The following is a 23580-nucleotide window of genomic DNA, read 5'->3' as shown; positions in this document are numbered from 1 at the left end:
CAAAAGCACAGTAGTTAATGAAGGCCGATTCCTTGCAAATTTCAGTCTATGGCTAAAATTGAATAATTTTGCAATTTTAATTTGTGAAACACGATTCAAATTTGTCAGATTGGCAGCGATTTCAAGTTTCATACTTTAAAATTCCCTAAAGAGACAATGCTTCTGGTTAATTGCAAAAAAAATGGCTAAATTATCAGTTTGAGAGAACAATGAAAGTTTGATTTCACAGGTCAACGATGATTTAGTAACATGGGAATACAAGAAATTTCCACACTCCTGGCTCCAAAGCATGGACTGCATTTACTCAACAGTCCTTGATTGTTCTTCATTGGCTAACGTGGGATTCATGATTCAAAACACTTCAACTATAAAACAGTCCGACTTGCCTGTATAAGACCTGACAATAATTTATTTATTTGAGATAGCATGAGGAATTGGAATGGGCCCATCTGGCCCTTTGAGTCACGTAGCCTGGCAATCTCCCAATTTAATCCCAGCCTACTCACAGGACAACTTACAATGACCAATTATCCTACCAACCGTTATGTTTTTGGACTGTGGGAGGAAACCAGAGCACCCAGAGGAAACACTTGACGTGGTCACAGGGAGAATGTACAAACTCCTTACAGGCAGTGGCAGGAACTGAACCCAGTACTGTAATGCCACCCAATAATCAGCACCCGTTGTATAAATTCCTACCATGAAATCTGCAAACTGACAACACTAATTAGAAATATGCAAGTTAATTAAAATTTGAAAAAGGTGGCTAGAAAATTGGTTTTAAACAGCATTTAACAGTGTCAGTTCCCCACCCCCCATATTTTTTACACCCAACTTTGAGTACATTCATTATTACAGTACAGGAAGCATAGCGGACAGTTTGGACAAAAAGCGGTCACTAACATCAATTTAGTAACATTTACATTATACTTGAAAATTACTGATCAAGACATGGTGAATATACACTCAGTGGCCACTTTATTTGGTACACCTGCTCATTAATTCAAATATGTAATCAGCCAATCATGTGGAAGCAACTCAAGGTATAAAGACATGGCCGAGAGGTTTAGTTGTTGTTCAGACCAAACATCAGAATGGGGGAAGAAGTGATCTAAGTGACTTTGACCGTGAAATGATGGTTGGCGCCATTCGGGGTGGCTCGAGTGTCTCACAAACTGCTGATCTCCTGGGATTTTTACGCACAACAGTCTCCAGGGGATGGAACAAAAAACAAAAAAACTGCCAGTGAGTGACTGTTTTATGGGCAAAAATGCCTTGCTAATGAGGGAGGTCAGAGGGCCAAACTGTTTCAAGCTGACAGGAGGGTGACAGTAACTCAAATAACCACAAGTTACAGCAGAAGAGCATCTCTGAGCACACATGCCAAACTTTGAATTGGAAGGAACCATGAACATACACTCAGCAGTAAAGTGGCTACTGAATGTATTCCTTGCTTTTGATTTGTGTCATAAATCTTTTATTTTCACTTGTCAGAACTCAGTTGAACAGCTCACTGAAAAGACATCTTCAGTGCACAAGATTCTTTATGGATTGCTTGAGCACATCAGTCTGTATATTTTTGCACTCAAATCTCTAGACTAAGTCAAAACCACTCAAAGTCAAGTTCACCGTCAATTCAGTAATTACTGCGGGATCAGCAGTGCAAAATGAATCAACAGAGGAGAAAAGAACTACCAGAAGGACAAGGTCCTCTACTGCAAGGAAGACCATTTCCTTGCATATCACCAGGAGCAGCATTACAGTGTCTCTGTGTTAGGCATATCTAATAGTTTTACTGTGAAGAGTGCCACCTTTTAGAAAAGGCATGAAGCCAAGGGCCCCATCTGAATTAAACTCACAAATGAGTTTAAAAGGATATTTACACAATAGAGGAACAGGAAAGTTACCTAGTTAATATTTATGACTGAGCTGCCACTATTTACAAAGTACAATCTTTTGTCACCATTTATTTGTGGAACCTGGGAGTGTCCAAACTGCAGTATTTCCTTCATTGAATTTCAAATGCAGCCTTTGATTCTATTCAAATGATTTAACACCCTACCTAAACACTTCATAGTATTTCCTTATGCTGACAACATCCTGATGAATTCCCTTTCCAGTGCAGTCATACCTTTCCTATAATATGGTAATCAGAACTGAACCTGATACACAAGCTGTGGCCTAACTAGTGCTGTAAGCAGTCTTAAATTAAAGTACATATTAAATTGAAACCAAATGCAACATATAATGAGAGTACACGAAATAACGTGAATTAAATATATTAAAATACACAATATATTAAAGAATATAAGCTGTCTGCATCCCAAGTTCTTTGCCCTCCCTCTTTCCCCCCGTTAAAGGTAGTGCTGCTCTGAGTGGTGGCGGCTAGGACCCTCGCTGCCAGCATGCCGGTCCATTCCCGAATCTGGCTAGCCCCCAACATCGGCCATCAGAGCCCGAGTCCGGTCTCCAGCCGCCTGCCGAGCGGGGCCCGGACACTCACCGCACATCCTCGCTGCTCTGCCTGCAACACACGCCGCCCCGATCGCCGCCACCAAAGTGAGAAGCCGCGCCGACTCCCGCCCCTTTCCCCCGCCTTCATTGGCCACCTCCCCAGCACAACGTCAGCTTCGCCGGCTGGAGCCGATTGGTCCGTGATACTGTCACTAATCGTGGGCGGGATAAAAGAGCGTGATTCTCTCGTTTGAGTGACGTGTCCTTTGGAGACGTGGCACCAGGATGTCCTGGATGAGGCGGAGGCAGTGACCATTGGTAACTCACTACTCTCAGCAATCCAATGTCGTCAATTTAAAAATGAATAAGCCTTATGAAAGAGAGTCTTTTATAAATTACACCACACCGTTATGGAATAATTCCCTGAGGTGTCATTCCACAGCGTGAAGCAAGCATATTGTTCACTCATGCAGGGAATTGCTCAAGAACTTGAAGTTTTTGAGGGGTAAGCAGGCACAATTATTAAACCTTCACCAACTACTAGATGACCTTCTCCGTGGATTATCACCTTGTGGTGGAGAAGCTCGTGTGGTCCTGAGAGTGATGCAGTCTGGAGTATACTCCTGGTAGGGTGGTGAGGTCCCTGACAAAGAACAATCCAACCAAGACCTCAATGGTGGAACAGGCGGACGAAGTTACTTAAAACTCAACGACTGTGAAGGTGGATGAAGGCTGCAACAAATCAATCAGCTCCAATCATCGTGGTTTCCATGCCATTGGGTTGCATAAATCCTACTTTGAACTTTTAAACAGAAAATGTTGGAAATACTCACCAGGTCAGGCCATATCTGTGGGAAGAGAAACAGAGCTAACATTTCAGGTCTAAAACCCTTCATCAAATTTCTTTGTCTGCTCATTTATTTATAGTATTTGGTAGACTCCTTATATTCTTTTCGCAATTAACTTTCCGATCCATCTCTCTGCTGAGAGTAAATTTCAGCTACCTTACCTTCAGCATCTTTATCCATGTCATTTATATAAATTATAAAAAGTTGAAGCCACAGCACCAATCCCTAATGTACACTGTTACATGATAATAACCAGTAAAAGACCAATGTCTCTCATCTCTTTTCTATTAGTCAGCTACACAGAAAATATGAAAACAGCAGAACTCAACTCGGGTCCTCAAGCTTTCCCTGTCATTTGATATGATTTTGGCTGATCTGCCTCAGGCCTCATCTCTGCTAATTTCCCATGATTCTCAGTTCCTGATCTTTTAAAAATATAAATATTCCTTCTTTCAATGACTGTACATTGATCTAAATGTACATACATGTACACAAAATAATTATGTATCCAATCTTAGTGTCTGGGCAATATTCTCCCCTCTTTATTGCTTGTACATTGTGATGGAGATGCAACATAAGGATTTTTACTTAGATGTAAGAAATAAAATAAACACAAATACAATATTAAGAATCAGTATCAGGTTTAATATCACTGGCATGTGTTGTGAAATTCCCAGTGTTCTAGCCTCCAAATGCACTGGGTTTGGATAGATCATCCAGAGATGCAACACCATCTGCACATCAGTGTTAAACGACTGTGCCCGAATCTTGCAGCCGTGTCCCTTCGTTTGAAACTCTTCCTCTACTGGAAACATCTCAACATTTATCATTTCACGCCTCCAAAAGATCTTACTGGTTTCAACAAAATCTTCGTTCTTTTGAACTTCAAAAAGAACAGATTTAATACCTTTATCTGAGAGTTACAAGACTACTCTCTCGTCCTGGAGATCAGCATTGTGAATGTCTTTTGGATTGCCTCAAATGACAGTATATTCCTTTCATTGCCAGTAGTTCTTCAGGGATTTACTGAATGCCTTCTAAAAATCCAAATGTATTATATATCCTGTTTCTCCTTCAATTGACTCTCCTTGTTACATACACAAAGAAGAGCAAATTTGCTAAACAGGATTTCCCTTTCATAAAACTGAGTAGATTTCAGTTTGACAGTATGTAGTTATTATAGTTTACGTTATACTCCAACTAGTGAGAATGTCTAGGACCAGAGGGCACAGACTCAGAATGTAAAGATGTCACTTTCGAACAGAGATAAGGAGGAATTGATTTAACCTGAGGGTGGAGAATTAATTCCGAAGTTACTGGGAGTGTTTACAGTGGAGGTTGATAGGTTTTTGATTAGTAGAGGTGTTAAAGATGACAGAAATAATGCAGGAAAAAGGAGTCGAGAGGGAAATGAAATCAGCTGTGATTGAATGGTGTATCAGATTCAATGGGCCGACTGGCCTAATACTGCTCTTACATTTTATGGTCTTACTCCCAACACAGGTGTTAAGCAATCATTTTTCTTCCTCTTGTTGAACAAAGGTATCATATTCACATTTTCCAGTTGGTTAGTATCTTTTTGGAACTTTATGAGTTTTGAAAAGCTTCGGCCAAAGGCTCAGTAACTCTGCAGCTACTTGCTTTAAAAGCTTAAGATGGGTTCTAGAGACGAGTTTTCCTTTGATTCCATTAGCTTTCATTACTTTGTTCTTCATCGGGGGGCTCTTCCCTCCTATTTTAATCCAATCCACCATCTGTTAGATTTTCAAATTTTATATTGTTCCCTCATGTGAAGTAATGGCTTTATTAGATCTGGAGATGATGTTATCCAATAGGTTCGTTAGAAGTCAAGGATGTGACATAACTCTTACGCATACAGGTATTATATTAGACGTTCATCATAATGCAGATCAAACAGTGTCAGCTTGTAACAACAAGTAACGCAAGTGGTTAGGCCACATCTGTGGTAGTTCTCAACACCCCTCTGTAGAAAGGATGTTGAGGCTTTGGGAAGGGTACAGAAGAGGTTTACCAGCATGCTGCCTGGTTTCGATGGCATGTGCTGTCAAGACAGGCTAGTTAAGCTTGGGTTGTTTTCTCTGGAGGCTGAGGGGAGATCTGAAAGAGGTTTATAAGATTATGAGAGGCACGGACAGAGTAGACAGGGAGTATCTGTTTCCCAGGGTTGAAATGTCTAATATCAGAGGGTGTGCATTGAAGGTGAGAGGGATAAGGTTCAAGGGGGATGTGAGGGGTAAATTTTTTACTCAGTGGTGGATGCCTAGAATGCTCTGCTTGGTATGGTGGTAGAGGCAAATACATTAGAGGCTGTTAAGAGACATTTGTATGGACAAATGGATATAAGGAAGATGGAGGGATATGGACATGGTGTAGGTAGGGGGGATTAGTACTTGGGTGATTTTGATTTGCTTTTTAGCTGGTTTGGCAAAACATTGTGGGCCAAGTGGCCTCTCCTTGTGCAGTACTCTTCTATGTTCTAAAAAAAGTAACAGAAAGTAAAATAACATACCTATTTCTCTCCCTTTATACTGCAAACCAGTCCAAACCAGTTAGATAAAGAAACCTGTGAACAGGTAGTGTATGAATCATACTTCAGTTTTACAATCATAGTCACAAGAGCCACGTGCAAGGTAGTGAAAATTTACAAACAGGTCAATATACAAAGCAAGTGTAAAGTAAGCTGATACAACAACAAAAAGAACCCCAAGAAAAACAATGAACTAGTCTCTAATCCAATAGTTCCCCCCTACCCAACCCCACCACCACACCCATTGATACATAATACAACAATTTGAATCAGTACATCTGAAAACTCAAAGAGATATGAAATCGTGCAGAACCAGCTTTGGTTTAAGACTTGATCATATCCTAAGTTATAAAATGTCAAACAGTTCTTATGCAAATATGACATAATCAGGTGGGTAGTCCTCATGGGTCGAAAGGCTCCATTGATAGTGGTCCTTAAACAAGTAATTAAGATGTAAACTATGAAAGGCACACTAGAGGAAATGCTAGAAATCATAACATTGAGTAAACCCAGCTGCCTCAGACTGATTTTTCATGGTAATGTAGCATAGATGGAAATGTACATAACTTACAACCATCAAGTTGGGGTTTCACTTTAATAGGCTGGTCTGACTTGATGATATAATTACTTAAAGGGTTTTTGGTGTGTTTTTTTTATTAAGGTCTTGGAGTTCAAATAAATATGGTACGGTTTTTCACAAGCATAGAAACATAGAAAATAGGTGCAAGAGTAGGCCATTCGGCCCTTCAAGCTTGCACCGTCATTCAGTATGATCATGGCTGATCATCCAACTCAGAACCCTGTACCCGCTTTCTCTCCATGCCACCGATCCCTTTAGCCACAAGGGCCATATCTAACTTCCTCTTAAATATAGCCAATGAACCGGCCTCAACTGTTTCCTGTGGCAGAGAATTCCACAGATTCACCACGCTCTGTGTGAAGAAGTTTTTCCTCATCTCGGTCCTAAAGGGCTTCCCCTTTATCCTTAAACTGTGACTCCTCATTCTGGACTTCCCCAACATCGGAAACAATCTTCCTGCATCTAGCCTGTCCAATCCCTTTAGAATTTTATATGTTTCAATAAGATCCCCCCTCAATCTTCGAAATTCCAGTGAGTATAAGCCTAGTCGATCCAGTCTTTCTTCATATGAAAGTCCTGCCATCCCAGGAATCAACCTGATGAACCTTCTCTGTACTCCCTCTATGGCAAGAATGTCTTTCCTCAGATTAGGGGACCAAAACTGCACACAATATTCCAGGTGCGGTCTCACCAAGGCATTGTACAACTGCAGTAGAACCTCCCTGCTCCTGTACTCAAATCCTTTTGCTATAAATGCCAACATACCATTTGCCTTTTTCACCGCCTGCTGTACCTGCATGCCCACCTTCAATGACTGGTGTACAATGACACCCTGGTCTCGTTGCATCTCCCCTTTTCCTAATCGGCCACCGTTAAGATAATAATCTGTTTTCCTGTTCTTGATAACCTTACATTTATCCACATTAAATTGCATCTGCCATGAATTTGCCCACTCACCTAACCTATCCAAGTCACCCTGCATCCTCTTAGCAACCTCCTCACAGCTAACACCGCCGCTCAGCTTCATGTAATCCGCAAACTTGGAGATGCTGCATTTAATTCCCTCGTCTAAATCATTAATATATATTGTAAACAACTGGGGTCCCAGCATTGAGCCTTGCAGTACCCCACTAGTCACTGCCTGCCATTCTGAAAAGGTACCGTTTACTCCCACTCTTTGCTTCCTGTCTGCCAACCAATTCTCTATCCACATCAATACCATACCCCCAACACCGTGTGCTTTAAGTTTGCACACTAATCTCCTGTGTGGGACCTTGTCAAAAGCCTTTTGAAAATCTAAATATACCACATCCACTGGCTCTCCCCTATCAACTCTACTAGTTACATCTTCAAAAAATTCTGTAAGATTCGTCAGACATGATTTTCCTTTCACAAATCCATGCTGACTTTGTCCGATGATTTCACCTCTTTCCAAATGTGCTGTTATCACATCTTTGATAACCGACTCTAGCATTTTCCCCACCACTGATGTCAGACTAACCAGTCTATAATTCCCCGGTTCCTCTCTCCCTCCTTTTTTAAAAAGTGGGGTTACATTAGCCATCCTCCAATCCTCAGGAACTAATCCAGAATCTAAGGAGTTTTGAAAAATTATCACTAATGCATTCACTATTTCTTGGGCTACTTCCTTAAGCACTCTGGGATGCAGACCATCTGGCCCTGGGGGGTTTATCTGCCTTTAATCCCTTCAATTTACCTAACACTACTTCCCTACTAACATGTATTTCCCTCAGTTCCTCCATCTCACTAGACCCTCGGCCCCTTACTATTTCCGGAAGATTATTTATGTCCTCCTTAGTGATGACAGAACCAAAGTAGTTATTCAATTGGTCTGCCATGTCTTTGTTCCCTATGATCAATTCACCTGTTTCTGACTGTAAAGGACCTACATTTGTCTTGACCAATCTTTTTCTTTTCACATATCTATAAAAGCTCTTACAGTCAGTTTTTATGTTCCCTGCCAGCTTTCTCTCATAATCTTTTTTCCCTTTCCTAATTAAGCCCTTTGTCCTCCTCTGCTGGACTCTGAATTTCTCCCAGTCCTCAGGTGTACCGCTTTTTTTTTGCTAATTTATATGTTTCTTCTTTGGACTTGATACTATCCCTAATTTCCCTTGTCAGCCACCAGGTGCACTACCTTCCCTGGTTTATTCTTTTGCCGAACTGGGATGAACAATTGTTGTCGTTCATCCATGCGATCTTTAAATGCTTGCCATTGCATATCCACCGTCAACCCTTTAAGTATCATTTGCCAGTCTATCTTAGCTAATTCACGTATCATACCTTCAAAATTACCCTTCTTTAAGTTCAGAACCTTTGTTTCTGAATTAACTATCTCACTCTCCATCTTAATGAAGAATTCCACCATATTATGGTCACTCTTACACAAGGGGCCTCGCATGACAAGATTGCTAACTAACCATTGCTCAATACCCAATCTAGAATGGCTTGCTCTCTAGTTGGTTCCTCGACATGTTGGTTCGGAAAACTATCCGGCATACATTCCAAGAAATCCTCTTCCTCAGCACCCTTACCAATTTGGTTCACCCAATCTATATATAGATTGAAGTCACCCATTATAACTACTGTTCCTTTATTGCACACATTTCTAATTTCCTGTTTAATGCCATCCCCAACCTCACTACTACTGTTAGGTGGCCTGTACATAATTCCCACCAGCATTTTCTGTCCCTTAGTGTTATGCAGCTCTACCCATATTGATTCCACATCCTCCAGGCTAATGTCCTTCCTTTCTATTGCATTAATCTCCTCTCTAACCAGCAATGCTACCCCACCTCCTTTTCTTTCCTGTCTATCCCTCCTGAATATTGAATATCCCTGGATGTTGAACTCTCATCCTTGGTCACCCTGGAGCCATGACTCTGTGATCCCAACTATATCATATTCATTAATAACTATCTGCACATTCAATTCATCCACCTTGTTACGAACGCTCCTCGCTTTGACACACAAAGCCTTCAGGCTTGTTTTTACAACACTCTTAGCCCTTATACAATTATGTTGAAAAATGGCCCTTTTTGCATTTTGCCCTGGATTTGCCTGCCTGCCACTTTTACTTTTCACCTTACTACTTTTTGCTTCTACCCTCATTTTACACCCCTCTGTCTCTCTGCACTTGTTTCCATCCCCCTGCCACATTAGTTTAAGCATGTAATGCCTCACTTCATTTTATTTGCAAACACCTACAATTCAATCTATTAATTGGATTGATGTGTCTTCTCTACTTCTTTATGCTTCATTAGCCAGATCAGATATGTCTGCAGACTCAACAATAAGTAGGTCCAATACCTTTTGCCTATAACTGTACATGCCATACAATTTTGAAGGAACATTTTGAACATTGCAGCCATTTGTTCTGTTACTTTCTGCAAGGCACCAGCAAAGGTTCAAAGTACACTGATTATCAAAGTATGTAGGTAGTAAACAACCCTGAGATTCATCTTCCTACAGACAGCCACAAAACAAACTATGGAACTCAATTCAAAGAGAAACATCAAACCTTCGATGTGCAAAAACCAAATCACACAAATGGCCCAGAAACACAGAATATAAAAGATCAAACCTCAAGTCATCAAAACAGTCCAGAAATATTTAGTTCAGCTCAGTTCAGTTCAATTCAGTGCCACATCGATTGTTGACTGCAGGCTGTAGAGCCAGTCTGCCCCGAAAAAAACCGCACAAAATAGCAACAAAAAAGGAGCAACTGGAAACCATAAACACATCATAGCACATGGTGAATTATTATGGCAAGTTTCTTCCAGACCTCTCAAAGGTTTTGGCCCCATTGTATAAGCTGCTTCACAATGACACTAAGTGGTGGTGGGGTGAAGAGCAGGAGGAAGCTTTCAAGAAAGTGAAAGAACTCCTGCACTCAGCGAAGCTGCTCATTCACCATGACCCAGACAAGGAGATCACCCTTTCATGCGACGCTTCGCCCTATGGAATCAGGGCAGTTCTCTCACACGTAATGGAGGTCCGTTCAGAGAAGCCTACTGGTTTTGCTTCACGTACCCTGACGGCTGCTGAGAAGGGATATTCACAGCTGGACAAAGAAGGTCCAGCCATTGTTTTTGCAGTCACAACGTTTTCATCAGTACCTCTATGGACGTGCATTCACAATTCATACGGACCATAAACCACTGATGAGCCTTTTTAGGGAGACCAGATGCATCCCACTGCTAGCCTCAGCCAGGTTACAGCATTGGGCTCTCATATTGTCAGCCTACCAGTATACTGTAGTGTACAGAGCAGGTGGGGATAATGCAAATGCTGATGCGCTGAGTCGACTCCCTTTACCTGAGATGCCTGTTACTACAGATGTGCCTCCAGAGACTGTGTTTTCATTGAAGAGGCTGTCAGAGACATCTGTAAAGGCGACCCAGATCAAGCAATGGACTGAGGGACTCAGTCCTGTCTCAAGTCAAGACTTTCCTTTTACAAGGTTGGCCCAGAGTTGTGGAAGGAGAGGAACTGAGACCTTATGCCAAAAACAAGACTGAACTGAGTCTGCAGGATGGCTGCATTTTCTGGGGGGGGGGGGGAGGGTCATTGTGCCTCCCCCTGCCGTTCACAGATTGTGGAGGAAATTCATGAGATTCATCCAGGGGTGTCTCGAATGAAAAGCCTTGCAAGATCCTACGTCTGGTGGCCAAGAATGGATCAGGATCTGGAGAACAAGGTAAAATCGTGCACGCAATGTCAGACCAATCAGAACATGCCACCACCAGCTCCTTTGCACCCATGGGAGTGGCCAGTCTACCCCTGGTCTAGGCTACATTTGGACTTTGCCTGCCCCTTGATGGGACAGATGTTTCTTGTAATGGTAGATGTGCATTCCAGATGGATCAAAGATCATATCATGAGCAACATCACAGCCCCCTCAACCATAGACAAACTCAGGCAAGTGTTTACAGTCCACGGGTTGCCTGACACTCTGGTCACTGATAATGGCCGGCCATTCACCAGTGAGCTGTTCAGTGAGTTCATGCGGCAGAATGGCATTCATCACATTCGGACGGCCCCTTTCCACCCAGCCTCAAATAGTTTGGCTGAGCTGGCTATTCAGACAGTGATGGAAGGCCTGAAGTGGATGACAGGGGACTCTGTTAGTACCCGGCTTTCACATTTCCTGTTTAAATACTGCCTCACTCCACAGACTACGACTGCACACACTCCAGCAGAGATGCTGATGGGGTATAGGCCTAAGTCAAGATTGGACCTGCTGTGCCTGGACATGAAGAAAAAAGTGGAGAGAAAGCAGGAAAAGCAGAAGGAGGGACATGATCAACCTTCGCGAGACAGATAGTTGGAACCGGATGACAATGTCTCTGTGAGAAACGATCAGCAATGGCTACCTGGGGTTATTCTTAAGCAGAGTGGTCCAGTCTACTGTTGTTAAGCTGACTGATGGGCGTGTTTTCCGCAGACATCAGGACCACGTGCACCTGCATCATGATTCCGGCTCAGAGGTAAACAGTTCCATGGAGTTTCCAACGGTGAGACAGACTACTGGGGAAGAATGTCCACCAGTGACTTTGCTAGAGGGAGAGACACTGGCAGAGGGGGCAGAGTCCCCTGAAGAGGATGGACATTCTCACATGGACACACAGACCCCTCTCGTGTCCCCAACACTAGATCCACCCAAAACATCCTCACCAGCGGTGCCTGCTAGGTCACCGGGGGTAGTGCGTAGATCGCAGCGCCCTCGCAAACCACCTGACAGACTGAATCTTTGACTGGATAGTTTCTTTTGTTGCTAGATTGAATGTTGAATTCGCCACGTTTTTTTTAGGTCTTTTTGTATTAGTAACCTGTTGCTAATGATACCACTGTTTTTATTTCCCAGTTCTTCTGTATTTGGGAAATGTTGGATTTTAAAGGGGGAGAAGTGTCGTAATGTGAGTATTATTAGAAGTAAGTTAATACTAATCGGGAAGCTGTTTTTGACGGGGTTTTTACTTCCTTTCTTTCTACTCCCAGTATGCATCGTATGTTGTTCCTCCACCCAGGCCGCAAGAGGTACCTGGAAACCTCTGTACTGTAAATATCATTTGCCGTCCCAGATAAAGATGTTCTTTTGCCCATAAAATTGTCCAATGGTCTTTTCATAAAGTAGAAGTTACCACAAACGTGAACCATAGAGTCCAATCCGCAAACATCATTGATTAAACCTTGCCCAAGATCCGTGACTCTGGCACCATCCTCCCAGAGCATCGAGTGAGAGCAAGAGAGAGACTGGTTACCTGCAGGCAGATGGTGCTGAACACACACTCGCCTTCCGCTCATGTTCTCATTGACTTTCAATCTTCCTCGATGCTTTAATCAGCAGTATCAGCAAAGTATGAAGTCAATCGTGGGCTCACACCCCTGTCTCCAGGCTTCTTGGCCTTGAGGCCGCACACTTCACTCAAAACTATTGCTTACTCTTTCCAGAACTGCAGCAACATTTTAAATTTCCCTCATATAACTTGCAACTGCAGATACTGGAAAGAGGATTACTTGACTGTAAAATGATTTCCTTCTAGAATGGATTCAGGGTAGGTTAACAAGGTTTCTATGAGTCCTATGGCAGGGAAGACATAACCCAAATAACAGGATCCTAAGCATTTATGTGGAAGGGAGATAAACTCCACACATAAATTGCAAGTTGCTCCACGAATTCAAGCCATTTCTTGTTGATTGGCAGGAACCTTGTTGGATTATGGTGGACGTGGTTAATAAACGTATCAGAACCATTATCACAAGAGATTCTGCAGGTGCTGGAAATCCAGAGCAACACACTCTGAATGTTGGAGGAACTCAGGAGGTCAGGCAGCATCCAGAGGAGTTGGAGGAGCAACACCTTACACTCCATCCAGCGAGCCTTCGACCTAATGGCATGAGCATCAACTTCAATTTTTCTCCCTCTCCTCTTCTTCATTACCCCACTCTGCCTCCCCAACTCTTCTCCTCAAATGCCCTTCACATCCCCCGGTACCTCTCCTCCTTCCCTTTCCCCCATGGTGCACTCTTCTCTCCTATCAGATTCCTTCTTTTCTAGCGCTTTATCTTCTCAACCTACCAACAACCCCCCCCCCCTCCACCTCCCTGGCTTCACCTATCACCTTCTAACTTGTACTCCTCCCCCACCCCACCTTCTTATTCTGGCTTCTTCCCACCTTCCTTTTCAGTCCCGAATTACAGGTCTTGGGCCAAAACATCAACTTTATTAATTTTCCTAGAGTTCCTCCAACATTTTGTGTGTTACTCAGAAATATTATTCCATTTAGCACAGTGTACCAGGAACTGCACCCAACTGGAAGAGTTCCATCAAAACTGATGCAAAAGGCACCCTTTTTCGTCAACACCTGAAAGGACTTGATAGCCTTGTCATAGACCTCAGGTGTTGGTAGAGAGATATCATGGGTGAAATCATAGGTAGGACTTAATGTAGCCCAGAGGATTAAAGTTCAAAAGTTCAAAGTATATTTATTATCGAAGTATATTATACAACCTTGGAATTCAACTCCTTACAGGCAGCCACAAAACAAGAAACACAAAAGAACTCATTAAAAAAAAGACATGCAAACACCCAATATTCAGAGAGAGAGTAAAAGAAAACAATAAAAATAAGTAAATAGCATTTAGTAAAAAAGTGTGTCCTCAGACATGAAGCCTGGAACGGCCAGAGCAGGCCCACGGCCTCAGACTCAGTTTAGTGAAGAGCAGAATAAACATTGCGGAGCAATGAGCAGAACTGGCCCAACCCTCAGCTTCTGGTCCTGCTACCCTGCCTTTTCAATCCTTCTCCCTTGGCGTTTAAGTCATCCAAATATTGGGTCGTTCCTCACTGTTAGACCCGGGCCCTGTCAGGATCGATATGCTCTGGGCCTCGACCCTACTGCCATGTTCCAGCCCATACCTAACCTTTCCAAATCAGCCCACCAAATAGATCGATATTATGTCAGCACACACAATCTAGATTAAGATGTTGTGTCAAGGACTTGGTTTTTGTATCCATGTATCCTTAGGAAACAGTGAATGAAGGATATAAAGTTGTTATTGTTAGATTGCATTGCTGAATTTTTTTCAAGGGAAATAATATATGTTTGTAAGGGTCTACAGAGCTACAAAATGTCAGAAGGTATTGTGACATGTGTGTTATGTATTGGCATATCCGTCAGCTGGAAGCAAACTGACGTGATTCCCAGAAGAACATGTTATGGCAACACACACAAAGTGCTGATGGAACGCAGCAGGCCAGGCAGCATCAATTGGAAGAAGTACAGTCGACGTTTCCAGCCAAGAGCCTTCGTCAGGACTAACTGAAAGAAAAGATAGTAAGAGATTTGAAAGTTGGAGGGGGGGGGGGAATCCAAAATGATAGGAGAAGACAGGAGGGGGAGGGGTGAAGCCAAGAGCTGGAAAGTTGATTGGCAAAAGGGATACACAGCTGGAGAAGGGAGAGCATCATGGGATGGGGAACACCAGAGGGAGATGGAGAACAGGCAAGGAGTGATTGTGAGAGAGGCAGAGAGAGAGAAAAATAAGAGAGAGAGGGAAAAAAGGAGGGTATAAATAAATAAATAAAGGATGGGGTAAGAGGGGGAGGAGGGGCATTAATGGAAATTAGAGAGATCAATGTTCATGCCATCAGGTTGGAGGCTACCCAGATGGAATATAAGGTGTTGTTCCTCCAACCTGAGTGTGGCTTCATCTTGACAGTAGAGGAGGCCATGGATAGACATATCAGAATGGGAATGGGATGTGGAATTAAAATGTGTGGCCACCAGGAGATCCTGCCTTCTCTGGTGGACAGAGCGTAGGTGTTCAGCAAAATGGTCTCCCGGTCTGCGTCGGGTCTCACCTATATGAAAGGCCGCACTGGGAGCACTGGACACAGTATATCACACCAGCCGACTCACAGGTGAAGTGTCGCCTCACCTGGAAGGACTGTCTGGGGCTCAGAACACGTTATAGTTCATTTCAATTGGCATACTTTGAGTGGACAAGATGAGTAAAAATGCAACAACAACAAACAACAGGATGCATTTCATCCTCTCCAGAGATTCAAGGTATTCTGGCTAGTTGGTGATATATTCTCTGTGGTTCAGCAGCGTACGCACCGAGTGAGAGGCTGCATCAAACTTGGTGCTTGCTGTCTCCAATTACATCTCTTGGTAATTCCTTTGCTCACTTTCAGCGGCTGACAGGTATCCATTTTTCCTTCAACTTTTACTGCTAAATTAGTCATCTACAATGCAGTAAGATCCTCCCCACTGAACCCCTTCTTGATCAGGACACACCCTCCACGAATCAAGGTATGTTTCCTTCTGCTAGATTGCTTCAGGTGGCAGAAACCTGTTGGGAAGCAGACTAAACAACTTGGGTGAGTCTCATGCAATAGTCAACCAGGCTGTTTCTTCCTTTTTGCTCTTGTTGCAAGGAAGGAGTTAGTCTTTTGGTTTGCTTTGAGGCCATATCCAAAAGTTGTCTTTGTTGATCAACAGTCAGTTGGTAAAACCATGCTGTCAAGCCAAGGCCCTCTGAAACTGCTGGAGACAGTTTCGTCTTCACTATCAACACAGGCTCACCTCAGGAATGTAGCATTAGCCCACTACTCTACTCTCAAGACTATGTGGTTAAGCACAGCCCAATCGCCAATGTTGCTGGCAACATCTCAGACAGTGAGGAAGAGGCAAAGTACATCAGTTGGATGAGTGTTGTTGCAACAACAGCCTCACACTCAGCACCCGGAAGACCAAGAAATCATTGTAGATCTCAAGAAGGCGAATTAAGGGGAACACACACCAGTCTTCATTGAGAGGTTGACAATGGAAAGGGCGAGCAGCTTTGAGTTCTTGGGTGTCAATATCTCTGTGGGCCCAACACACTGATGCAATTACGAAGAAGGCACACCAATGGTTCTACTTCATTAAGAGTTTGAGGGGATGTGGTATGTAAATACTCTGACAAATCTCTATAAATATACAGTGAGAAGCAATACGACAGGTTATATCACAGCCTGCTTTGGAAGCTCCAATGCACAGGTTCACAAGAGGCTGTAGAGCATTGGAGACTCAGTGAACTCCCTCACAGGTAGAACACTCCTCACCATCGAGGCCATCTTCAACAGGTGGTGTGCCCAGAAGGTGGCATCCATTATGAAGCACCCTCGCCATTTGGGATAAGCTCTCTTCTCATTACTAGGAGGTGGTACAGAAGCCTGAAGAACCACGCTGTATGATTTAAATATTCCTCTCCTTCATCATATTTCTGAATGGTCCATGAACCCATGATCTCATTATTCTGTCATGTATAGTAACTTTCTGTCTTTCACTGTACTGCCACCACAAATCATATAAGAGAACGATGATAAACCTGATTCAGACTACATTGTTTTCTGGCCCTACAATTTCTAGCCCAGTGTCCCATTTACCACAATGGTCTTGCTTCTATCATGGATCAACAGCTGATCCCACTTACAATGTTCTTACTTGAACTTCCAGGTCTTGTTCCACTTAGTTAGTGAAATCCAAGCTGATTTTGTGAACCTAGCCATGCTCGTAACATCTGGTTCCAGGCCATCCATAAAGTTTGACTTTAGTGGGCAATAGCCTGATCCCTCTATGTTATCTTCATTTACCATGGGAAATCCTGAGTGGTTCAGCCACACTATTCTGACAGGTCCCTCATATTCAGAGAAGACTTCCAGAGTTCTACACGTGGCTCACTACCTTTCCCCAGATTGTTGGTGTTGGGGTCTGTTCATGAAACCTTATCTTAACAGCATTCCAATCACCTTGTCAATTTTGCTTATCCTGTCCCGTGTCAGTATTAACTTTACACATTAACTGTCTGACTTGATGAGGAGGTAACATAGCCTGAATTTGGATGTCGTCATATGGATGCAGGTCATATATATTCTGAATATGCAAATCTTCTTTGAATCTCCTTTTCTTTTAGAGGGAGGTGCAACATCTTTGGAGCATCAACCAAACTTCTCTGGTTCAGCAATCTTTTTTTGTGTGAGAAAACATTTGTGTCCTTTCATCGTCGTTCCTGTGAAACCTCAGTTGCTTGGTCTTTACTGTAGCTCATCAAGGCATGGCTACCAGTCCTGTTTTCTCATCACTAAAGGTCGTTGTAGCATCAGTGTTATGTCCAATCTGCAACCCCTTTATATTCAGATAGAGGCCTTGCTTTGGAATATTGTCTGATGTAGGGGAAGGATCAGTGACAGGGCTGACCCTCCAAGGACCCTGTACTGTCTATCACATTTCAGTCCTGTTCTATCACATTTCAGTCCTGTTCTATCACATTTCAGTCCTATTCTATCACATTTCAGTCCTATTCTATCACATTTCTGCTTTTGGTTTCTCGCTTAATTTTGCTGATTTTTGTAACTGAACATGTTCTTCTCCCTTTCTTAGTTGTGATAAGACTGTTGCTATTGTTTCTTTCCTTTGAACATTCTCTGGCTATTACCCTGTGCCCTTTTAATATCACCCAGCAGCCACCAGTCTCAGCAGTGATTTCATTTATTGTTGTTTCTCCTTTTCAAGCCTTGGGTGGCATTTTTGCCATATCCTTAGCATTGATCTATTTTTTTACGAGGCTGAGTTGCTAGCTCAATGCTCAACCCAGCACGGATGGAAAGCGTGCAAGGGGCTGGCTGGATTTGAACCTGGGACCATTGGCCTCAAAGTCCGGTGTTGATGCCACTATTTCACCGGCCGGCTTCTGATTTCATTTAAATAGTATATTTCATTCTGATTTTTTCACTACTCTCAGAGTTGAAATACTTTGTTCAGCTAAGAAATTATACCCATAGAACAACTGGAGGTTCAGCTCTCCCTTCCTGTCTAGTGCTGTGGGTTTCCCCTCTATTGTAACCATAGCTTCAATTCTATTACATGTGTATATACAGAACAATTGTTCGCTTCCTGGGAGCCTATAGCCCGAATCAATAGATGGTACAATTGAAATTCAAGCGTACCATACACAGCTGAATAGATTGTGGTAAACTGTCAAATTAATAGACTATACATGGCCAAACAGTACTGTTAAACTTCTTTTAAAATAGAGCAGAGAAGAGGAGATTCAACTTCACTCTTGGGTTTCTGTAAATACGTTCAAGGTTCAGGACACGGGTGTAAAGGAGAATGAAAGGATTATTATGCCAGATGCAGCATTATAAAAACACAGTAAGGATAAGGAACACAATAAATGTGGATATAAAAGCAATCCTATAAATGTACACAATGTACAAGTAACTGGTTTTGAGTGTGGCCATATAGGCATAAGGTTGGCTTACATACATAGACAGATTTACATAAAGTAATGCTAGGTGCAGGGGTATCTGTATGTAAGGTCACTGACAGGAAATGAGAGAGTGGAAAAGTAACTTGTCAAGAGGAATAGTGTGTTGAGGAAAGAACGAGAAGATTCTCTGGTGGTTAGGAAAGTAATGTCTTACCTCCTTCTGAATGTGCACGATAGATTTTGCTGACTCATCTAGATTCTTCCTGTTCTTAATCCTCTTAGCTATCCTGTTCATGACACAGTGTTGTTAGATCTGGAGAAGATATTGTTCTGAAGATTCTTTGGAAGTCAAGAATGAGTCACAAATCTTGTAACTACAGCTGCTTTATCAGATGGTTATCATAGTACAGGCCAGGCAGGATCAGTCTGTAACAGCAAATAAGGCAAGTAAAAAGAAGTATAAGTACCCAGCCACCTGTTGTCCCATTATACTGCAGACCAATCTAAACTAGGTTGATAAGGAAACCTGGTACTGATTGAGCACAACATGAGTATAGAGTTACAAGAACCCCAAGTTATTAAAGGTTCATAGACAAACATATGTAAAGAGAGCTAAGAAAAAAAAATTGACACTAATACAGCCGTTTAATCATCCGCCAGTTCTTTATAGTAATTAATGTTCCAGTTTTACTCTCCAGAGGTCTCACAGTTTCTTCGGGAAATCTCTTTCTGTTTATATATATAGGAGACTTTGCTGATTGTTGTGATATTAGTTGCCAGTTTACTCTGATAATTAATTTCATTCTTCCTTATTAGTTTTTAGCTTCTCTCCCACTATTCCTTATTCCATCCTCTGGTCTACCACCAGCTTTTGTCATTATCTATGTTTTAGTGCCTGGTGTAATATTTTCCTTGTCTTTCTTTGTAAATTATGATTCATCTTTTTCACTCTCTTTCCGAGGGCATACATTTCTGCTGAGTATAATAAAGTAACTGCTTGAATATCGGCCACTGCTCACCTATCAGTGTTTCCTTTGGCTTACATCTCCTTAATCCTACATTAATATACATGACTAAATCTAAAATAGCTTCTGCTTGGGTAGTTTCATAATGTCAAAGAAACAGCCTGCAAGGAACTTCACAAATTCCTCATCCATGGTACCCTCCAATCAATATATAGATGAAAATTAAAATTGATTGTCAGGGGATCACTCTGCTACTGAAGAAGAGAGACTGCCTTTTGATCGCTGGTGGGTTCGCTCTGCTGCCGGAGAGGGAAAGGCCTGCCACTATGCCCAGAGAATGTTAACCAGGGTTTTAGTGTTTTGAATATGGACATGGGACTACAGACTTTCACTTTCCAGTTTTATAGTTTTTCATATTCTGCATTTTCACCCAATCCTCTCCTTTTTGTGTGTGGGAGAGGGGGGATTTGGGGGGTGATGTGGCTGTTCAGTTTGGTTCATTTTTTTGGGTGGGGAGAGGGATTAGGGGTCAATGATAATGCTGTTGTTCTTTTCTTTCTTTATTTCATGGCTATCTGAAGAAGGAGGATTTCAGAGTTGTGTACTTTGATAATAAATGAACCCTTGAACCCCACACGATATGTGACATGAACAAAGCCCCTGGAGAAACACTGAAGTTGGTGGATACAGAAGTATTCTATATGTAACCCCCTGGGTCGCCTCAGGCTCGCTCAGCTCGTTCTCGTCTAGGGGGAGCAGCCTTCGGCCCCGCCAAACTGGGTAATCAGCTGGTGTGAATGCTGTGTGATGTCCCCGCCTCGCCCAAAAACAGACAGTACACCATATGCGATTAAATGAGTACAATTTATAAAGGTTACTATAACTAAGTGATTAATAACGATACAGTATATATGAAGAGAAAATTAAAGAAAAGGCGCCAAACTTATCAAAGTCCAAACCACTTCGTGCACAGCCGTTGGAGCTCAATTACTGAAGTCTTCTGGCCACCATTCGATCCCCTCCGAACTCCTCGACGCAGCTCAGGACCCTCCGAACTCCTCGACTCTCCAAACAGCTCAGGACCCTCCGAGTGGTCAACCAAGCACATCTAGCTTCATCCCCCCCCCCTCCTCGGAGAATCTCCCGGCCTCGGACCCCCCTTTGGGGTCCGATCCTCGCCCAGCTTAGAGCATTGCGTCCTCTCTCTCGACCCCCTCGTGCCGATCTGCCCAAAAGCCCGTCAACAAAAGCTTACAGACTCAGAAGAAAGAACATTAATCCCCATTTGGTTTACAAAGGAATACCATTCTCGTTATCAGTAAATTAGCATTCCTGCTAGTTAACAAAAGGAAACCCCTTTCCCAACAGTAACAAAGAGAAAAAAACCCCTTTACATATACAACAAAAACAAGCAGCAGACATCATATTGAGACACTCTTGGAAGCAGAAGCCTGGCATTTTATATTCAGATTCAGATTCAGTTTATTGTCATTTAGAAACTGCAAATGCAATGCAGTTAAAAAATGAGACAACATTCCCCCAGAATGATATCACAAAAGCATATGACAAAACAGACTACACCAGAAAATACACGTAACATTTGGCAATCCCCAATCCAGAGTCCGGAGAGGCTGCTGCGCATTAATATCGCGCTACTGTCTAGCGCGTTCCCCGGAAAGGAGCTCCAAATCCACCAGACAAAAACAAGACCAAAAGCTAAAGCTACAAGACCGGCACAAAAACCACATAATTACAACATATAGTTACAACAGTGCAAACAATAGCATAATTGATTAAAAAAAAACAGACTATGGGAACAGTAAAAATAGTCCAAGATGTTAAAGGACTGTAAGTTCAAAAGAAATCACCACCGTTTCCACAAGTCCCCAGGGACCCAACAGACTCGCCACCCCACGCCAGTGGCAGAAGGGAGTACCCTTCTACACCCTTATATGCTGAAGATCAAAAGTAACAGCAGGACAATTCTATAGTTACAATGTATCTACAATACTTCCTTTGAATTACCTATGTACAATGTCCTGTGTATGTTACTCAAAATAGCTTCTTTGGTTTGTTACGAGCAGGAATGCTTCTTTGTCGGATAAGTGTTTCTCTCGCCATTGTTTCGCTTTAGAATGGCTGATATGGTAATTGTATTCATTTGTTAATCAATGGGGGATGTTATTGTGTCTTGTGATGCTGGGAACTTGGGGGAGGGATTTTCACGGGTTTTTTGGTGTGAGAGGGAGGCCGAGGAAGACGCCGAGGAAGGTGGACGTGTGCTGGACTGCTTGTAAGACCACCGGGGTGGTCCCAGGTGCGACGGCCGGATGGGTCGATTGGTTCGTTGATTGAGCTCCAATGAGTGCACTAAACAGACTGAACTTTGATAAGTTGGCGCCTTTTGTTTTTTTCCTTATATATACATATATATATTGTATTGCCTACTACTCTTTTAATTTTAGTAAACTCTTTAAAGTGTATGTCATAATGGTATTTGTTGTGGGTTTGATACTGTTGGCGGGCGCAAGGCATAAACTCGATTCTCACAGCACCTACGTGTACGGGAGGTGGGTTGGTGAGTTGCTGGAACTCCGTTTCCCCGAGACATATACCAGCCTTTTGGGTAAGTGTTACACATATAATTATCAAACACCAGCATCAGAATCAGGTTTATTATCACCGGCATGTGACATGAAATTTGTTACCTTAGCAGCAGCAGTTCAATGCGATACATAATTTACCAGAGAGAAAAAAATAAATAAACATAGTAATAAAGAAACAAGTAAATCCATGATGAAGATTGAATAGATTTTTTAAAATATGCAAAAACAGAAATACTGTGTATTAAAAGAAGTGAGGTAGTGTCCAAAAGCTTCAATGTCCATTTAGGAATAAGATGGCAGAGGGGAAGAAGCTGTTCTTAAATCGCAGAATGTGTGCCTTCAGGCTTCTGTATCTCCTACCTGATGATAACAGTGAGAAAAGGAAATGCCCTAGGTGCTGGAGGTCCTTAATAATGGACGCCGCCATTCTGAGTCACTATTCCCTAAAGATGTCCTGGGTATTTTGCAGACTAGTGCCCAAGATGGAGCTGACTAGGTTTACAACCTTCTGCAGCTACTTTTGATCCTGTGCAGTAGCCCCTCCATACCAGACAGTGATGCAACCTGTCAGAATGCTCTCCACAGTACAACTACAAAAGTTTTTGAGTGTATTTGTTGACATGCCAAATCTCTTCAAACTCCTAATAAAGTATAGCTGCTGTCTTGCTTTCTTTATTACTACATTGATATGTTGGGACCAGGTTAGATCCTCAGAGGTCTTGACATCCAGGAACTTGAAACCGCTCACTCTCTCCACTTCTGATCCCTCTATGAGGATTGGTATATTCACACCAACGCTCCAGACACCCAAAATGAATGTTAATCAGCATTGTCTGGTTTGCAATCAAATTCAGTCCACAGCTCCAGGGATACTGTTGTTCGGGACTCCTTCTTAAATTCAATCTACAGTCCACGTTTAAGGGCTGAAGATTGGTTGTTGGCGAGATTAATATTTGCTAATATTCCCTAACTCCAGAATACCGTCTAGCATGATTTACTCCTTATACACATTAAATGATTTATACTTTGATGGACTACTTGGGGGAATTCATTGACCCATCTGTGCTTTCTTTCCTCGGCTTTTCCTTATTTCACCAAACCGGTTCAACACCACGATCCGCTAGACATACACTTATATTAAACAACAACTCTGATAACATCATTGATGACAATGTCATGCCATTTCCCTTATGCCAATCTTTTTTGGAACAGTAAATACCCTGGATATTTCAGCTTACAATCCTTGTTACCTTTCACCCACATCTCTGTAAAACTGATTTATTTCTATTTGTGT

General features: G+C 42.4%; 1 protein-coding gene across 2 annotated transcripts in view; it reads right to left on the bottom strand.

Annotated features, from left to right (window-relative positions):
* The window catches only part of LOC132391805 (glutamine--fructose-6-phosphate aminotransferase [isomerizing] 1), a 94232-nt gene extending 91645 nt beyond the window's left edge, over positions 1 to 2587 (bottom strand). For both annotated transcript variants that reach the window (XM_059965443.1, XM_059965452.1), the window contains exon 1: positions 2504 to 2587. In XM_059965443.1, coding sequence (XP_059821426.1) covers positions 2504 to 2510 — 7 coding nt within the window. In that variant the 5' untranslated portion in view covers positions 2511 to 2587. The remainder of the gene's footprint in view (positions 1 to 2503) is intronic.
* Positions 2588 to 23580: the final 20993 nt, after the last annotated feature.

Source organism: Hypanus sabinus, chromosome 1, assembly GCF_030144855.1.
Source record: "Hypanus sabinus isolate sHypSab1 chromosome 1, sHypSab1.hap1, whole genome shotgun sequence".
In the NCBI taxonomy this organism is placed as follows: domain Eukaryota; kingdom Metazoa; phylum Chordata; class Chondrichthyes; order Myliobatiformes; family Dasyatidae; genus Hypanus; species Hypanus sabinus.
The sequence above is the reverse complement of the archived record's forward strand: the minus strand, read 5'-3'. Positions and strand labels throughout refer to the sequence as shown.